Here is a 20,525-nt window from a genome sequence, read left to right as displayed (position 1 = left end):
CATAGAGGGAAGCAAGTCAAGGCAAAGAGGAGCCTCTTCTCTCAAAAAAAAAAAAAAAAAAAAAATGGAGGGTGACTTTGAGACTTACCTCAGTGTGTTGGAGGACAACCACTGGGTGATGGTGAAGTCTGTAGACCCAGAAGTTTTCCTTGACTACATGCGTCAGCACAGAGTCCTGTCTGAGGACGATTGTCAGGTTGTTCAAAACTGCTTCATCAACCAGACCAGAAGAGCCAGAATGCGTAAGTATCCTTATGAGCTTTTCAGAAGTGTACACAGGTACACATATGCATGTTTCCATGTATAGTGTTGTCATGTCCACACAGCAAACTACAAATGCAGATGGTGTGTTGTTTTAATCATTACTCAGGAGACTGAACCAGAGTAGCTGTATATTTATTACTTTACAAGAAAGCCAAAATCCATTTTCAAAATGAAAACAAACGCATCTCAGAATGACAAAATACCCTTTTTACAGGCATAACTCTTCATCTTTGTTCCATTGTCACTGATTGTGGCATCATGTTGGTGAATTTCATCATCAGTTTGCTGTGGCATCTGACCTCGATGATCTTCATCTGAAAGAACATCTACATCTGGGAATGGGAACTCATTAAACTTCATCTATATACCAAGACAACATCTGCTGGGTTGACACCAGTGCTTCTGTGTTTTGTTTCTTCATAGTTATGCAGTTACTTGGAAGAGTTCTTGCTGCCACAATTTCCCATCCTCTTTTGGGCATTTTTAATTATTTTCTTCAGCATCGGAATGCACATATTTCTGCTCCATAGAGGCATACCCTTATTGATTTTGAAACCAAGGTTTTTGAGTAAATAATCTAAATTCCTTGCAGTTCAGTGGAGGTCCATTTCATGATTTTACTACATCAGGTACGCAAGCCATGTCAGGATCAAACTTAATGACAGCATCTGCTCTGGTATAATTGATAATCTCCCTATAGTTCTTGGTAACTGGAACAGACATCAGCAACAGCCATGAGGTGTTCTCTTGGATTCTCCTTATGGAGATGATCCAGCAAAAAAAATCACATGCACAACCCCTCCCCTTACCCCCCCGCCCCCTCCATCCCCCAAAGAGACTGACTTCAGGGGGAAGGGGGGGGGGGTCAGTGGAGAGATGTAGATTGAGGCAAATTATAGATAATTTCTTGACTTTGATAGATTTACAACTTAAAAGTCTGTGTTTGTATGAGTGTGTGTATAGGAACTCTGTGATGTGTGTGTGTGTGCGTGTGTGTGTGTGTGTGTGTGTGTGTGTGTGTGTGTGCATAGGTATCATAATTATGTGTTTGTTTGTTTGTGTGTTTGTTTGCAAATGTGCGTTTATGTTTGTGCTAATTTACATGTAAGATTGTATGTGTGTGTACACTTATGTGTATGTTCTTGTATGCATGTGTCAATTTGTGTGTGTGTGTGTGTGTGCGTGTGTGCACACAGGCATTTGTGTGTGTCACAATAATCTTTGAGGATTGTCAGTGCACTGTCATGAATACTAATTCATTTAGTTGTTGTAACAGTGTTAATGTATTGTAGTCAATGTTCTGAACTCCATTTCAGGTTGCTTTTTAGATATCATACGCACCAAAGGACCAGAAAATATCAAGTTGTTCTTTCAGCAGCTTGGCTGGGAATACCCACATGTGTATCGTGAGGTTTTTCGGCAAGAACCAAACAGCCCTCCTCAGTGTGAGTACATTCCAGATCCCATCATTGATAATATGATTTCAGAAAAAAACAACATGAAAATGAACACCAACTTAAAATGCCATCTCTGTCTCAGTTCATTTGAATGTACAATTTTCTTCCATGGTACAATAGCTAGTTATCAATTATAAATTTGATCTCAGCAGATTTAGTGGCTACTTTGTAGAACTTAAGTCTATAGTTGTTTTTTTTAGTTGTTTTTTTTTTTTTTAATGATCACTTCATCAATAAATTTGTAATTGTAGCTGAGCACATTGTATGTGTTCAGTGTTGTAGCAGGACTTTCTGGCAGAGCGTTGGTCGTACTCATCGGAAACAATGCCCACAGCATGATAAGCATTCAATTACTACCACACTACCGTGCTGAATTTTGTTTTCTTGATTTATTGCTACCTTTGAAATATTTTCTTAATCTTTTCACTGTTTGGACCAGTTTAAGTTTTTAGAGTGTACTAGTGAAGGTTGACTGATCATGAGTCAATGTATTAAAATAGGTCTGTTCCCAAGAAGTGGTTCAGTACTAGTGAAGACCTTTTTGCTGTTATTTGGTACATAGCTGGGTTTACTTTAAAAGGTTAAAGGTCCCATCGCCATTTACAGCCACAAGGGCAGTGAATTCATATCCAATGTGTGAACGGCAGGGTATAGGAATATTGGGCCCAATCCTCTTCTTCCGCCATTTTTACCTTTCCCAAGTAAAGTACCCATTCAAACCAGGGTGGAATGAAGAAAATCAGAGTAAAGTGTCTCTCCCAAGGACACAGCGCCAGACTGAAAGAGGACCTCAAACCCTGACCTTGAACCCTGACCACTGATGAACACTGGATCAGAAGCCCAATGCCTGATTCTGCCACGGGGGCCTTAATTGGGTTAACCATCGGTAAAATGAACTAAAGTGATCTGATTTGACATTTGTCCATGTCCACTTTTATTGTATTCCTAACTTTTGTTGACTTCTTTAGTTACTTGTTTTTCTAGGGATCTCTGTGGGTTTGTTTCTCTGCACCTTTTATATACCTACAAGCAATCTGATGGGAATAATGAAGCAGCAGTGTCTTGAAGTTGTGTGCCTTTATGATTATCTTTGAAGAGGATAAAGAGGACAAAGCCGACTGGGGAATTTTTGCCACAAAGTTAAGAGCGGAGCTGCAAGAAGAAACAGTCTTACAAAGCAAGGATCCTGCTGACACTCTGACACAGATCATTTTAGATTGCGCCAAAGCAGCAGTCCCATCGTCTACCTCCAAGCCTCATATGCCAAGAACGCCCTGGTTCAACGCTGAATGTCGGGAGGCCCGTAAGTCTCGGAAGAGAGTGCAACGACGCGTCTTTCGGAGACCGGAGACTGATAGCGTTTGAACCCATCAACAGCTGAGGGCAAAAGCCAAGTATGTTTTTAAAAAGAGCCAGAGAAAATCATGGAGAGATTTCTGCTCTTCCTTAACCTCCAACACACCCAAGAAGAAAGTGTGGAGGGTTTTAAAAAAAATTAAGGGCAAAAACGTCTGCCCAACTTTTCACCATCTTAAACTCTCAGACGCTCTGGTCACAGAGAAGAAAGCAGTTGCTAATTTGCTAGCCACCACAGTCGAACTGAACTCGAGATCTGCCAACAAATCTGCTCTGTTTCTCAAAACCAAAAACCTGAAAGAAAAAACACCCTGCAACTTCTCTTCCGACAACACAGAGAGCTACAACCTTCCTTTCACTATGAATGAATTAAAATCTGCCCTTCAGACCTGCACGGATTCCTCTCCAGGAATGGACGAGGTCCATTATAAACTTTTAAAACATCTTCCCTAAACCTGTCTGGACACCCTGCTCAAAGTTTGCAACCACATCTGGATCACAGGCTTTTTTCCACCCTCCTGGCGGAAAGCCCTCATAATCCCGGTGCCAAAACCGGGAAAAGACCCCTCGAACCCCTCCAACTACCGCCTAGTAGCACTGACCAGCTGCATCTGCAAACTGATGGAGAAGATGGTCAACGGCAGACTGATGTGGAAACTAGAGACCGACGGCCTTCTGGCGAAAGAACAGTGCGGTTTCCGCAAGCATCGATCTACCGTTGACCATCTGGTTCATCTGGAAACCACTGTAAGGAATGCCTTTGTAAACAAACAGCATGTGGTGGCCATATTTTTTGACTTAGAGAAAGCTTACGATACCACCTGGAAATTTGGAATCCTCTCGGACCTGCACAAGCTCGGCTTCCGAGGACACCTACCCCAGTTCATCCACAACTTCTTGCAAGACAGACAATTCCAGGTGAGGGTCGGCACCACCCTGTCCGACATTCACAAGCAGGAGCTGGGTGTTCCGCAAGGGAGCATTCTGTCACCGGCTGTCTTCAGCATCAAAATTAACGACATCGTTCAGTCGGTTCAGAAGGGATAGGACAGCTTGCTGTTTGTGGACGATTTCGCCCTGTATGCAACTGGCAGCACATATGCCAGCATCCAGCGATGGCTTCAGCTCTGCGTGGACAAAATTCAGTGTTGGGCAGAGAAGAATGGTTTCACCTTTTCGTCCTCCAAAACTGAGTGTATTCATTTACATAACTTTCGCCAATTCTATCTGGACCCTGAAATCCATCTGGGAAAATCCACCATCCCGGCTGTCAAGGAAGCCAAATTTTTAGGGGTTGTTTTTTTATCAAAAGCTGAACTTCCTCAGCCATATCAAACAGCTGAAAATATCTTGTCAAAAAGCCCTGAACATCATCCAAGTTGTGGCACACACGGACTGGGGTGCTGATAAGAGAACTCTCTTGCACCTCTACAGAGCCCTGGTCCGGTCCAAACTGGATTACAGAAGTGTAGTATGCAGCTCAGCTCAGTCTTACCTGAAACTGCTGAACCCTATACACCACCAAGGGCTCCGTCTCAGCTTAGGTGCATTCCGCACCACCCCTGTACACAGCCTGTATGCAGAGGCGGGGGAACCGCCTCTCTCCAACCGCAGACTGAAGCTGACCCTAAACTATTACTTGAAACTGTTTTCTGAACCTACAAACCCTGCTTACGACGTTGTATTCAACAACCCCTTCAACAAGAAATTTAAAGACAACCCAAACTGCATCCCTCCTCTTGGACTCCGCATTCAGCCGCACATAGAAAATGCCGATCTGGATGTCGGTGGCATCTCAGACTTCTCCAAGTTCCCCGACAGCCCTCAGTGGACTTTTAGAACACCTGAGGTCCGATTCGATCTGGCCTCGTACCATAAAGATTCCACCAGTTCACTGGCCTACAGAACTTACTTTTCAGAACTCTGCCACAAATTTCCCACTTTCCAAAGAATCTTCACTGACGGTTCCAAGTCAGAGGACGGAGTTGCTGCATCTGCGTTTTGTGCCGTCTTTCCTGACGAGCCCTCAACGGAATACATCCTGTCTGACAGCTCAGTGTACACTGCGGAGCTGACCGCACTGGTTCTGGTGGTAAAAATGGTTCTCTCTTCGAAACAAAAGAGATTCATGATCTTTTCCGACTCCTTGTCAGCCCTGGAGGTGATCACCTGCAGGAATCTCACTCATCCCAAACTGCTGGAATTCTACGAAGCTTTTACTCTTGTAACGAAGAAAGGATACGAGGTTGTGTTGGCCTGGGTTCCTGGACATGTTGGCATTCGTGGTAACGAAAGGGCAGACCAGCTGGCCAAGAACGCTGCAAAGAAAGAATTATCGAGATCCTTTGTACCATACACAGACATGAAGCAGAAGGTGAACACTTATGTTTAGGATCTTTGGCAAGAGGAGTGGAACACCCAGACGGACAACAAGCTCTTCCAGATCCGTCCAGACCTAAAAGAGACCCTCCCTTCAGGGATGAAGAACAGAAAGGAGGAGTCTGTGCTGTGCAGACTGCATGTGGGGCACACTTTTTTTTTTTACTTATTCTTACTTGTTGAAGGGGGAAGAGGCCCCTCGATGTATTCCCTGTGATGAGCCTCTCACCGTGAAACACGTGCTTTTTGACTGTTGGGATCTGCATGACGTTAGACACAGATATTACACGGCGGTTTCTTTGAAGACCTTGTTTCGTAATGTCCCTCCGTGGGCGCTGATGGACTTCTTGAAAGAAGTGAACATTTTTAATCAGATTTGAAGGTTTTAAACTATGGAAGTTTTTTAAACTTTGAGTGGAAAGTTTGAAGTGGTGACTCGTTTTAATTGTTTGTTTTTTACCCCTGTAGTAGGTATTAACGTGGCGATAGCCTTGAGATGGCCTTAGTGGTCGGCGATGCTCTAAGCAACATAATTTCATTTCATTTGAAGAGGAAAAGTTTAATTTTAATGTCACAAACGCAGTCTTGACTTTTATTTATGCCCGCAATATGATGTTCGATGGATAGATGCGAACATGAAGCAGTATTGTTGTGCTTTAAGATCTGTTTCTCATGCCTGTGTCCTGTTACTTCAGCTTACAGACAGGACACCAAGAGTCGTCTGTCCTGTGACCTGAACCAGCTGCTGACGTTTGGATTGGACATGAAGCGACTCCAAAACCAGAAAGAAGACTTGGCTGATCAGATCAAAGACATGGAAGCCATGTTAAAACATCAGAAGAATGAAATTGAGGATTTAGAGGTATGAGTCTGAAAGTGAGATTTCAAGTAAAGCTTGGGGGGAAAAGAAAGCATACAAACTGGTTCACTTGTTTATTCTGGGTTCCTCTTTTTTCTGTCTCCAAAGTCAACTTCTCAAGAATGTATACACAACTTTCCATTGTTTATGAGACTGTAAAGATTAGAAAACCTTAGAAATCGGTTATATCTCTATCTTTCTCTTGTTTGTTTTTTTTCTCTTTTTTCTCTCACACATTTCTGTTGGGTATTCTGGTTGTTCTTTCTGAAAGAAATTACTTGACTTCTTTCTTTTGTTTTATTTCCCAATTTAATTATTCAAGAATGTATAAAATTCTCAACAGTTTTATTTGATTGTTTTGAGAAAATATCTAATGGAAAATGTAGGAAAGAAGAGAGGGTTGGGGGGAGAGGGGGAGAATTGTGGGAGGGTAAGTGTTATTGGATTATGTGGAAATATAACTGTTTGATACGGCTGCATTGCTTAATATCACATGTTTTAAATCATGAATCAGTACTGGAATGTGCTATTCTGAGAATATGATGCTTGAATCTAAACCATAATTATAATTATATGTGGGAAAGAAGCAATAGACAGCAACACAGAGATATCTGGCTTATCTGAGTGTGCCTTCCAATACTTTGTATTGTTCATGTTCAGTATCTTTGGGCTTCTGTCTTTTCAATTTAGATTTCACTTTCTAACTCAATTCTGAGTCAACACTGTAACAAATTGAAAGGAGTAAAGGGGAGGTGTTACGTTTTGTTTTGTTTTTTTTGGATTAAAATTTTTTTGTTATTGTTGTTAGGAAGTGTGGTGGGTGATGGGAGGAAGTGAGGGGTGGAAGAGCTATAAAATTTGAACAATGACCTGGGTTTGGCATTTGTTAATTTGCTGTCTTGGAAAAATGGTTTTGTGGGCAGGTTTTTAAATAAGTTGTGTTTAGTTGCAGATCTTATTGATGGTGATGGTAAATTATGTATTTTCAATTATTATTTTTTTTAGATGCAGATTAGTTGATGAGTAAATTATGGATTTAAAAAAAAAAATTTTTTTAGATGCAGTTCTAGTTGATAACTGAAAAATCATAGAATACTTTGTCAGTGTATTTAAAATTGATGAGTTGATTTCATTGTCTGCTTAGATTGTTGATTCTAAAACCATGGGATGTGTTTTTCAGATACTGCAAATCTGTGTTTGCCAGTGCAGGTTGAGACACTTCTGATTGTAAGATTGTTTGAAACCGATGAATTCACACACAAACTACCTGTCAGGTTTGTAGACTAAAAAAAGTAGAAGCACAAGCAGACGTACATTAGATAACCTAATTGCATTGTTTTGAATCGTTTCATATTGTTCATATATAAATCTGTATAAGGCGCTGGGATTCTTGTGTTTATGTTCTAGAGAGAGAATCAGCGTCTGCGGAAGTATGAAAGAGATAACCAACATAACAAAGAAAAATTGCGTACGCTGACCTTGAAGAATGAGGAAATCAAAGAAGAGAACAGTGAGTTTTGTTTATGTATGTTTGTGTACAGGGGAGTCAGAGGGTATGTATGTATGTGTGTGTGTGTGTGTGATGAAGAAGGGGGAACTCTGTGTGTGTGTGTCTGTGTGTGTGTGTGTGTTTGCATATGTTACCATTGTATGTGTGTCCATATATGTGTGTGCAAGACTGTATGTTTGTGTGAGTGTATTTGTGTGTCTGTGTGTGTCTGTGTCTCTTGGTTTGTGTATATGTGTGTTAATGACAAGCAATTAACTGTCATGAAAGAAGTATGTGTGTGTGTCACACATGTTTTTTTATGATTACTGATTAAATAGAAGCATGATGAATTGAATTGTTTGTTTGTTTTGTTTGTTTTTTTTCATAGAATTCTAGCCATCTAATGGAAAAGTGGATGGCTTAAAAATGATATTTAATTACACATACTTAACCGTGACCCACTAGTGCAGACTCCGGCAGGGGTCTGACATTCCTGTGCTGTGCAAACTACTATCCGCCTGTGCGGAGAAAACGAAAGTAGCTATGGCCGATAACCTCCTGGAAGTAGGTAACCTCCCCTTTGCCTCCCTGACTAGTGCCCTCTTTTTCCGGCAGCCATCATGACTCCTGTTCCTGTGCTCTTCATACGGCTAAGTTTTTTTGGTATTTTCTGTCTGTCTGTTGATTCTCTGGCATTCTTGTTTTTTGTCAAATTATGTCTTCAACCAGGTCACATAATTATATGGTTCAATTGGGAGATCAGGCTAAAATTAATTTATGATATCTGTCATTCTTTTCGGGGTGGCATATTCTTCATAAGCCACACATTGTGCACAATAGAATAGGTAATGAAATAATGTTCAGTATCTTTTTCCCCATTACAGGACAGTTTCTGCATGAGATCCGAACTCTCACACTGGATCTCCGAAAACAGTGTGACCAAGAAGCATCTCTGCAGGCCAAGTTGGATGAAATGACTCAACAGATCCAGGAGAAGAGTTTTGAGCTGAGCAGAAAAGACAGAGAGGAAAGTGATCTTAGAGGTAAGGTAATCTGGGACTGAAACGGAATACACAGCTGTTCTGATTCTATTGGGCTTGGCTCATCAGTGCCCTTTATGAAGGACTAGATGTTTTGTTGACAAAGATTAGCTTAATAGTGGGTATCAGTCTGTGTAGTATAGATTAATGAAAAGTCCTGTTGGGGTAGAAATGGAATAGATTGAGTTTTATTTGTTTATTTGTTGGTTTTTTTTTTTTTGTTTTTTTTTTTTTTTCAAAGTTTGAAGAGAGAATAGTTCTTGGAAAACATAATTGGCATGGTTATTCAGTTTGCTAAGAAGGCAATTACTGGATTAAAATATATTTTTAAAGAACTGATTTTTGGCTGATATTACAAACTCAAATCCTCAAGTCATTGTGTCACAGTGGAACAACTGACAATGGTTTTACCATGTTTTTTTTTTTTTTGTATTTGCACTTTCACAGACCCTCTATTGATTGTTTGGTTTCCCGGATTCTTACGTGACTGCTTTGTCGTTGCTGAAATGTTACAGCCAAATATGAGCATGTGCGCAAGGAGTCTCTGAAACTGCAGTCTCTGAGCCAGGCCAGGACCCGGCGACAAGGCTTTGCAGCACAGGTAGTCCTGGCACAGAATGCTGCCAAACAGGTAACATCTGCTTGGTTCTTTGTCCTGTCTCTCACAGCTATCTGCCTGATGGATTCATCAAGAGAGCCATTGCTGATGAATGATAATCTGATTTGTAGTCTTGCCATTTTAAATTGATGATGCACAGTGTGTCTCACTAGCTGTGATCGTGGGGCTTTCTTCCAGTGAGACAACAAGGGCATGGGTATAGAATGTCAGAACATTCTAAACACCAATCTTACATCGGTGAGGGAAACTGTCAGTGCTGTATCCAGATCTCAACATAATAATTGTTTTTTTAGACTCGGCCATAATATGCTTGCTTGGAAAAAGATGTGTTAGCTTCTTCAGAATTTGGGGAATTTTTCTCACCAGTCTCTAATCTCCACACCAGACCCTTTTCAATCTGCAGTGTTCTTAAGGTGTGCAAGAAAAGAAAAGAAACTTTGTAGTTTGTAAATGTACATACAGAATGATCAGTTGCTATTGTCAGGTGGTCAGTAGTTTTGCACATCTTAAAATATTTGAGATAATGAACAGCTAAGTAAGTAAACAAATAATGAATAAATAGATAAATAAATAATTAGATGAATAAATAATTGTATAAATGATGAATAAATAGATGAAAAAGAAATTGAATGAATGAACAAATTAACATGCAAATGTTATCATTCCTTCTTGCAAGATCATATCTCTGAACAAATACGTTTGCTTAATCTTTGGACAAAAAGAAATATATTTAAAAAAAAAACATTTTAAGAAAGTTTAAAGAAAGTAATGGAAAGATATGAGATGAACATTTTTCAATTCATCACCTTAGCATATTATTGTAACATTTGAACTCTTGTCATTGTTTCAGAATAATTTGCAGCATCAGCTGGAGATCCTAACAGATGACATGAAGAACATGGAGGAAAAAAACAGAGAACTGTGTGAACAGCTTCATTACATGCAGAATCTGCTGGACACGGAGAAGGATGAAAGAGATCAGGTGGAGAGAGAGAGTGTTGAAACACCACACAGAGTAGAATATATAGCATTGTTTTAGAAAGTAGAGAGAATGGGCAAACGGGTGATATTTTAGCATTTGTGCAACTTCTCATTGGATTACCAGCTTCTCTTTACATGAAGAAAATTACTATATAAACTGCACAAAAATTGTATATTTTTGACCATGTTTATACACATATCCATACAAGTTTTTATTGACTCACTTGTGTAAACAAAGTGAGTCTATGTTTTAACCCGGTGTTCGGTTGTCTGTGTGTGTGTCTGTGTGTCCGTGGTAAACTTTAACATTGACATTTAATTACACATACTTAACCGTGACCCAACTAGTGCAGACTCCGGCAGGGGTCTGACATTCCTGTCCTGTGCAAACTACTATCCGCCTATGCGGAGAAAACGAAACTACGGCCGATAACCTCCCGGAAGTAGGTAACCTCCCCTTTGTCCCGCTGGCTAGCGCCCTCTTTTTCCGGCAGCCATTATGACTCCTGTTCCTGTGCTCTCCATACAGCTAAGTTTTTTCGTATTTTCTGTCTGTCTGTCGATTCTCTGGAGTTCTTGTTTTTTGTCAAATTTTGTCTTGAACCAGGTCACATAATTATATGGTTCGATTGGGAGATCAGGCTAAAATTAAGGCACGATTGCTATTGATTCGCGGACACTCTGGGCCCTCTATTTCTGGCCCTCTCAACAACGCCAACCCGTCTCCTCCTTCGCTTCCTCCAGTCGACTTCAGACCTCCACCACCTCCTGCACCCTCTCCGGTGACTTCTAGGGGTACGTTACCCCATACTCAGGTCAGTGGTGCCATTGATGCTTTCCTTTTTCAATTCGCAAACGAACTCGATGCAATCTGCGTTTCTCGGCCCTGCCAGTCGGCAGGACACCCGAGTCGATCTCCTCTATCACTTTTCCTATGTCAGCAATGGAATGTGCCATAACCCCTTTGGGAAAACAACACCATACACTGGCTTTGGATCCGCACGCTAGACTGGGCCCTATGTGTGATGCGTCCGTGGGGGCGGCCGTGACATTGGCTCACGCACCCCCCCACGCGGCATGCCTCTTCCGTCTCGGATCCTATGGCGACCGAGGCGCTTAGGGATGCCCTCCCCAGGGGTAGGGAGGAAGGTGGACCACCAGGGGACAATGGCCCATGCATGTGTACCCTCCCCTTGTCCCGATTTTCCGATCCAAGGGAGACAACTCCTGCTTCGGCACATTTGCCGGTGACCCTCCGCAGTTACTTCCCTTTACCGGGACAGCCCCTCGCCAACAGTGCAGGTGCGTGCATGGTCCCTTCAAACTTTGCGGTGATGACCCCATCTGCCACACCGCCGGTTACTGCTGTTTCCCATCTCACTAATGGCGTCTCAGCAAGCTCCACACGGGCCCTACATCCTAGCCAGCCTGCCCATGAAGAGGTGTCTATCTTTGCCTTCGAAGTTTTAGCAGACCCAAAAACTGCCCACTGGGCAGGAGACAATCACCCTAAGCCCATCTCTTCCACTCCTCTCTTGTAGCAGAAGGCCTGGGTCATAATTGTTTTCCTCTACATTTGGGAGAAAGGCATATTGACGAGGACGGATGCGTCTCACAAAGCACAACGAACCGTCCATTAGCTGCAGGGGTGTACCTTTCTGCCCACTCATACCAGCATGGCAGATGCCGCATTCAGGCACATCAGTTCGCCCCACCACCTTTCTTGAACAAAGATCCAGCATCAACGTCTCAAACATTTGGCGTTTGAAAGCACTTTCTGCACTTGGTCTTCCCTGCCCGATCCTTTCAGCCTCAACACACAACCACTGCTGTGGTTACAGAGGGGCATTCCTTCTCAAGCACTGTCTTTCCAATGAGACACATCCAGGGGTTTCTAGCCTAGGCAGGCTATCCCATCATGGAGCCCCAGCCTTCAGTCAAGGGCCTGTCAGAGGATGACTTTGTTGTCACTTCGGAAGCAAGCACCATGTCTTTCAGACACACGGTTGCACCACAAGACCCCGTCAACTCTTTCCGGCTTCCTTACATTGCAACATAACCTGCATGGTGGACACCTTCATCCCTCAAGCACACAGCAGCTGTTTCCTGATTTACCCAAGCATGATTGGTGTCCTCCTAGGAACAATATATGATAATCAGTCGTGTACGACAGTCACCATCAGAACAGCAGAGGAGGCAACTGCTGTCCTGACTATTCGGGCTGGAATTCGATTATACAATTTATAGTAGAGAGTGTTTTGCCCAAGTTGCATCCCCGGTCCCTCGATCAAGAGGGCCTTAGGACTCATCATTGGGACGGATCCCAAAGGCTAGTTAGGCCCAAGGCTACAGCGCTAAGTCCCAGTGCAATTTGACTTCTATTCTGAGAGACATAGTCATTCATCAAAGACTAAGCTGCAAATGATTTCCCTTTGCAATTAAGAAACCACAGCTCTCACTTTGCTTTTGGCCATACAGAAAAAGTATGTCAGATCAGTGCTTTGATGTAAATAGCCAGTACAGCACATCTTGAGCCACTTACCTCCCTGCCCCCGCCCTGCTCCATCCCAGACTCAGTGCGCACCACACACAGCCAGAGGCCTGTCATGGATCCAGTCCCCTTTCTCACTAAACAACCTTCAGCAAAAATTTTCCCCATGGAAACCCTCTTCCATTTGGAATTGCACCACAGAATGAGACTCAGTGACCTGTGGGCGCATGAAATGCACTTCCACAGCCTGATCCAATCCAGCCATTGGCTGCCACCAACTTTCTGCAGGTTGCTCCAACATGCCACACTCAGGTAGAGAAGCCACCAAGCCTTCTGTATGCCCCTTCGTGATGGTACCTACCTGGGTAATTACACAACCCTGTCCCAGAGACACCAGAGACATCAAGTCTTTTGTTGCCAAATGTCTGCCATTCTATGCATGGGCAACATACCAGTGCTGTCATTTTTTGGCAACGACAAAAAAGTGGTAGGGGGAGCGCCCATCGCCTGTCAGCTCGCGTGGAGGAGCTCTACAGATCTGGTTGTCATGCCTAAGGCAAGCCCAACATGGCGACCTACCTCTGTCTTGTGCCACAGTTTCCTTGAAACACAAAAATCACTTCCACTATCGGCCCACATCTGATGTGGAATCATCAGATCAAACCACATGTGCACCTCCTTGCATTGACGCTCAACCTCGCTCAAATGAGACAACCCTATAAGGGTACATGTTTCCTTCCCTTCCTTTGATTCGAAGGGCTCTCAGAAAAGTGTGGATTCAACCCACCGACCCGATTTTCTTTGCGCTACATTTCTCAGCACAGCTGTGGTCCACAGACCTCCCCCACAATACAGCTGCGGACCTCTGTCTTCTTTGCCCGCACCAATATCCTTAGGTGACACAGTACACTCTACTTTCGTCGAATTCTACTTGAGGGACTTCTTTCGCTTTTGGGATGATGGCTCATCGACTTCTACCAGAGAGACGTCACACACCTGCGGGATAATGGCTCAAGAGGCATCGCTTCTGTGGTAGTTGCTCAACAGGCCATCACAGCACACAGACAGTAGAACAGGCGAGCCCTCCACCTTGTCGCACTATTCTGCACTAGTTGGGTCACGGTTAAGTATGTGTAATTAAAAGGAAATTTTCTATCTAAAATTACGTTTAAATAAAATACTTACCGTGACCCAAATTTAAGACCCTCCCGTCCTTCCCGCTTCCTGTTCTCCCTGCTCGCTGCGCTAGTGATGGCATATTGCTGTCAAAAGAGAGCGCTAGCCAGCGGGACAAAGGGGAGGTTACCTACTTCCGGGAGGTTATCGGCCGTAGTTTCGTTTTCTCCACATAGGCGGATAGTAGTTTGCACAGGACAGGAATGTCAGACCCCTGCCGGAGTCCGCACTAGTTGGGTCACGGTAAGTATGTTATTTAAACGTAATTTTAGATAGAAAATTTCCTTTTTCTCTGCAAATACTTTGTCAGTTGACACCAAATTAGGCATAAAAATAGGAAAAATTCAGTTCTTTCCAGTCATCTTGTTTAAAACAATACTGCACCTTTGGGATGGGCACAAAAAAATAAAAAAAGAAGCCAAATTATATGCAAGCTGCATTTACTGTTATATTTATATTTTTTTATTCTCTAAACTTGGCACTTTGATATAATATTCTGACACAACAACAAGAGCAGTCATTATTATCATTTTTTGTTCAAACAGGAACTTCTTTTGCTAAGCATGGAAGTTTTATTTATTTTGCAAACGTTTTGGGGCAGTGCAGATAGTAAAAAAAAGGGAAATTAATCTGTAATTAATGCTAGGGGACTTAATTTGCTTGAAACTGATCTTTCTCATCTTAAACATTACATTTTGAAATTATACTCAATACATAAAAAGCTTTTGTGTTTTACTCTCAGTGTACAGGGCTTTCACTATGTTCATTCGCCCAAGTGGTCTTTTTCGGAAAATACTAAAATCAATACGACGAGTGGACTTTATAGATCTATTGGCTGAGCCCTGAAGGTCATGGGCAAAAATCAATTGCGTACACATATTTATACACATTCAAAGCGCGTGCTCATATTCTTCGCGAACGCGAACGACGCCATTTTGTTTCAAGTTGTTCAATCCTATATTCAATCGGCAATACACGATAACATGTGATGGAAAGTTGGAGGAGACCGTTAAATATTTATTCAGAGAAAGATTTGTGAACGCCTCATCACTTACTGGATTATGCCCCAAACTGCCATAAAAATATCCACAGAATCAGTTGGAATTCACAGTTAAAAATTGTAAACCATGCGAGTTAATACCCTTGAATTGATGAAACGAAAAAATTTCCAGTCTTGACTTTTCTCAAAATGAAGTCCTTTTCACTTCATACGACGTTTAGAAGTACTTGTACTTGGCTCTACATGTTATTAGTTTAACAAAATACAAAATTTTCATATCAACTTTAAAACTATAAAACTAAAATGAATATAAAAGAGAATTTGAATCGACTGTGTTGTACTACATTCCCGGCGGGTGTAACTAAACTTGTACATCTACCTAGATGTAAAGAAAATGGCTAAATGTTGCGGTGTGATTGCGGCGATAGCCACGTCTCCTTTACTGCGGACTTAAAAAGAATTTTTTATTGCCCTTAAAGATTTTTTGAATGCCCAAGATACACCAGAATAATATGATTTAAACAGCGTTCTCACTGCAAATACCGCAATTGATTTATCGCCCTTTAAAAAAGTATGTTCAAATAATAAATTTTAGAATGTCAGTTAAGGAGCCACGATAGTGTAATGGGTAAGACAGTTTCTTCTCACACGAACACGCGGGGTTCGAATCTGGTTAGGACTTTTTTTCTTTTTTTTTTTTTTTTAACCCGAAGCTTTATAATAACAAATACAGAACACATTTTAACGATTAGATTTTTTTTTTTAAGTGTATCACAAGTGAGTCTTGAAGGTCTTGCCTCTCTTGTTTCAGAGATGTACAACCTGTATCCTCTTTTAAAATGATATGCTCAAAATTTATGTTTGTTCTAATTCCTCACATCATTTTAAACATTCTTTGATTTGTAGTGTAAGTATAAAATGCAGTGTACCCACACTTGCCAGAATTTTCTCGCCCATCACTCAAGTCGTGGTCTGGATGCTGGTCATTTGGATAAGACAATAAACCGAGGTCCTGTATGCAGCAAGCATTTAGTGCAGGTGACAGAACCCATGGCAACAAAAGGGTTGTCCCTTGCAAATTTTGTGATAAAATCTACTCTGATATACATGTGCGTGCATACGCGCTTGACTGGATCTTGACTGAATAACACCGGAAAGAATGGTGAATGCCTTCAGGCAGTTGTCAGTCATTTCAGCCCATGAAGGCAGCCTGTTAAACAAATGACGCAGTGTTTGTAAAGCATTGGTCTCTGACAGATAGGCACTATATAACTATTCTGACAGAAGATAGACACTATGTAAGTATCAATATGATGATAACAATACCTGTCTGATCTTTGTTCACAGCTGCATCGGTGTGTTTGTGCGCTTGAGCTGGACAAAAATACTCTGGAGACTCGGCAGGCAACATTTTCTCAAAAGATTGAACGGTACTTCAGCAAAATCAAGCAACTGGAAGAAGAGAAAAGAAAGGTGAGTGTGTGTGTTTGTGTGTGTGCTTGCGTAGGTGCACATGTGCGTGTCTGCATGCTTCCATGCATGAGTATGTGTGTGTGTGCACATATATGCAAGTTTTTATATGCAAGCATTGGCTTGTGTGTGTGTGTCAGTACGCATGCACATGGGTGAGCGTGTTGAGTGGATAAATTGTGAGAAAACGTCCTTTTACCCCTTAATAAAATGAAATAGAAATAAGCGAATTAAAGAGAAATAAAAGGGACAAATAATGTCTTTTCACACTACATTGTAAATATGAGAATGAAAATTAGAACAAGCTGGAGGCCTTTGAATGATGCATTTTCCTGTATAGCTGACAGCTCTGAGGTTATCCATAAGATAGAAGACTGTTATTTTTTTAAATATGATTTTTGAGCTTATCGTCATTGTCATTTTTATGTCCTTTTTTTTTTTTTAAAGAAAAAGGAGTAACGTTTTTTATGTTTTCGTTTTGACCAGTTGGAGGAGGAACGCATGCACATGCAGACCAAAATGTGGGAGATGTCACAAATAAACGAGAAACAGTTTGAGCAACAGCACAAGCTGGAAAACCGCTATGACCAGCTGCAAGAAAGCTATGAACATTTCCGCCAAGACCATCGGTATTGTATACCGGTAAGTGTTCTTACATTTTTTTGTGTCTGAACAGCACAGTTAAACAGCAGTGACTGTTAATTTTGCGACAGTTGATACTGACCAGATGACTTCAGTCTGAGTAACTCGGGTCACAGCATGGCACCATTCCAACGATGTCCCTCTTTAGGGGAGTTATTACACAGACAAAGCTTGAGTGCTGACTAAAATTGTGGACACTGCTTGTTATGAAAAAAGAAAAAAAAAATCTTAAAACCCCTCATGTTGATGGCAGTGAATGTAGGAGTTCAAGTCCACAGACAATGAAGAAGATGAGGGTAGATTCACTCCAGTCAAAGTAAGTCGGCCAAGTTTGTTGGATCAGCAGGGAGATAATTCTCCCTCAAGCCTGTTTGATTTCTCAAGTCAGCATACATTTACTTAACGCAAGTTGTGTGATGCCAGGTAGCCTGGTGAGTGAAAGAAAAACCTCTAGTGGTAAATACTTTTTTATGCATTTCTTATGAGTGTCAAATCTTCAGTATGGGAAAAAGTATTTGCACAGTTTTTCTTGATCATAATGGTGCTTCAGTGCAATAGATTTTTGTGAAGAACGTTTATGGTAAAATAAGGAAGACACATTATTCACCCAGTAAAGATAGGTAATATTTTCTTGATTCTGTGTTCATATGATGAATGCTTTTTTTTTTCTTCACAAATTTCAATCACAAGTGGTTTTTAAAAATGTTTTTTCATGAAAGTATGGTATCCATTTATCGGTGATACTTTTTAGTGATCAAATAGCATGGTTGGTATATTTTATGTCAGTTTAGTAACCGTTTGTTGTTGATGCTTTTTGACTCACTTGTGTTTTAACCTGGTGTTCGGTTGTGTGTGTGTGTGTGTGTGTGTGTCCATGGTAAACTTTAACATGCCATTTTCTGTGGAAATACTTTGTCTGCCAATACCAAATTTGACTTAAAAATAGTATGAAAAAAATTTTCACAGTCATACCAGTAACAGGTTGTAAGTCTTCCCAGTTAACCCATTTTTTCCGAATCATTAATGGTTTATTTCCTTGAGGTTTGTTCCAAAATCCAAAAATTCTAAAAACCGCTTCCCACTGAGTTTGGCCAACAGCAAGCAGGTAGGTTGTATTCGAAGGCATGACCTCATTTTTCGTGTTCGCGGTTAAAAGGAAAGAAATACAAATTCTGGACAGAATGCATACAGTAATACTAACTACACCGTCGATGTGTTTACTGCATAAAAATTTTCTAAAGTGGACACTGAATTAACTGGATTGAACATAAAAGAAAAATTGAATTGATAGCAGTTTCTTTCAGCTTGTAGGCCTCAACTGGTTCGTGCGGATCTAGAGTTCTACCATGTGTTGTGGTGGGCTCGAAGGGATAGTAAAGTCTCCTTTACCGCTGAAATAAAAGAATAATCAAGATGAAATAAAACACACAAAAAACATGATTTGAACAGCATTATTACATCCACTACAATCAGATCTATTTTTTGCACGAAGAAGAAAACGTCAACATTGCTTTAAGAATCAAATTTAGTCAAATGACATCAGATGCGCCGCAGCAGTGGGGATTAGTCTGGTTGCTTCAGAACTAAACATGCATGGTTCTATCCCACCCACACACCTTTTTTCTTCTTCTTTTTTTTTCTCTACCAAGCTTATTCTATATATCATATTTAATACAGAGCACTTTTCAACGATTTTTTAAATCTCTTTTTTTTTTCTCCTCATGATTCCTTGACTGGATAAAGCGCAAAGCACAAGTGAGTCTTGAAGGCTTTGCCTCTTGTTTAGTGATCAAATAGCATGATGGGTATGTATAATATTAGTTTGGTAACTGTTTGTCATTGATGCTTTTCAGTGATCAAATTGCATGATGGGTATGTTTTATGTCAGTTTGGTAACTGTTTGTTGTTGATACTTTTCAGTGAGCAAGCTTATTTTTTTCTGTTTTTTGCCAGCATCAAAAAATGGAACAGCATTTGTGCAATGTATTTACTGCACTGACTTCCAGCCAGCTGTTCCCACTGAACTTGCATTACTGACTGAGCGTGAATGGAGTCCAGGTAGAAATTAGATCTGTTGTTGTTGTTCAGGGTGAGCCCTTGGACAAACCTCCCCGGCATCGGCTGCCAGGAATGAAGGATCGACCTGGTCCCCCTTGTCGTCCCTGTCTTTCTCCATGCACATCACTGGGTAAAGATGACCCATTTAAGAGATTTTCCTCCTTTTGTGCTGCTGCAATTCACCATGGTATGCTGCTGTTGCTTCAAGTTTGATTTTTTTGTGCTCGTTTGTGTGGCAGTGGTTGTGGTTGCTGTTAGTGGTTTGTTTTTGTTTTTTAGGCTTTTTTTCTTTCTTTAAATGATTTGTTTCATGTTTTGTAAAAATGAAAAGTTTTTTGTTATGAAAAACTGAACGTTTCAGTTGTATCCTTTTATTTTTTGTTGTTGCTCATAAGCCACCCACCTAGCTCTGTTCACACATACATGTCAGTGTCATATCACATAAAAAGGTTCAGCTAGCTACTACTATTTCCTTCATTTGATCCATATTCTTGTTGATGAAAATGCTCAGTAAAGTGTGTTTCTCTTTTGTGATTGTGAAAATGTCCAATAAAGTGCACTTCTTTTCAAGTTGCTCTCTCTGTCGTTGATCTACACAAGCACACAAAAGAAAAGACAGAGTAATTTTAGAGTACATTTACAGTTGATACAGTTGGCCATGGCAGCACTGGCTGTGTCAAAGATACTGTCTAATGTCTGGTTGCTGTGGTTAGCAGACTGCAAGGACCAGGTGTTTGCTGGAGATGACTGTTGTTCATACAGTTTGCTATGAGCAAAGTATTTGTTTTATGACATTCCAAGCTGAAGTTCATTTCAGTTCATCAGCAATGATTATGAACCGAAAATTGTTTTTAACCTCTTGACTGCACTATTGACATACGGCGTATGTCATGAAATGTCGCTCACCAATGCTGTATTGACATGCGCCATACGTCATGTTACAACGTTCTATGTTTCGAGTCCCGCATTACAGAAAATACAGTCTGCAAACCATTAAATTAGCTCCCCTGAGAGCTCTTTATCTCCTGAGTTCCATAAGCTAAAATTATTCATTGGATTATCATATTTATGGCGAAAGTTTTGCAAGTTTGTATGAAGCTCAAGTTGTGTTTGCAAAGCCATGGCTGAACGCAGACAAACCCCAACACTTGCACTTGTATTGAAAGAATTCTTTCACGATGCAAACAGTGGAGATGAAGATTGTGGACTGAATGAGATAGAACTGTGTAAAGTTGATGCCGAAG

At 41.1% G+C, this 20,525-nt stretch overlaps 1 protein-coding gene across 3 annotated transcripts in view; it reads left to right on the top strand.

The window, feature by feature from the left end:
• LOC143279555 (uncharacterized) overlaps positions 1–20,525 on the top strand; it is a 56,811-nt gene that overhangs the window by 838 nt on the left and 35,448 nt on the right. Inside the window, exons 2-11 of one of the 3 annotated variants that reach the window (XM_076583638.1) lie at positions 6–242; positions 1,581–1,709; positions 6,152–6,318; positions 7,723–7,825; positions 8,689–8,847; positions 9,360–9,445; positions 10,314–10,445; positions 16,459–16,584; positions 17,068–17,223; positions 19,312–19,468. In XM_076583638.1, coding sequence (XP_076439753.1) covers positions 65–242; positions 1,581–1,709; positions 6,152–6,318; positions 7,723–7,825; positions 8,689–8,847; positions 9,360–9,445; positions 10,314–10,445; positions 16,459–16,584; positions 17,068–17,223; positions 19,312–19,468 — 1,393 coding nt within the window. In that variant the 5' untranslated portion in view covers positions 6–64. Of the gene's footprint in view, positions 1–5; positions 243–1,580; positions 1,710–6,151; positions 6,319–7,722; positions 7,826–8,688; positions 8,848–9,359; positions 9,476–10,313; positions 10,446–16,458; positions 16,585–17,067; positions 17,224–19,311; positions 19,469–20,525 lie in introns of all 3 variants that reach the window. The other 2 variants (XM_076583645.1, XM_076583629.1) reach the window with 2 other exon arrangements.

This window comes from Babylonia areolata, chromosome 1 (genome assembly GCF_041734735.1).
Source record: "Babylonia areolata isolate BAREFJ2019XMU chromosome 1, ASM4173473v1, whole genome shotgun sequence".
NCBI lineage: Eukaryota > Metazoa > Mollusca > Gastropoda > Neogastropoda > Buccinidae > Babylonia > Babylonia areolata.
This window is presented reverse-complemented; position numbering and strand designations above follow the sequence as displayed.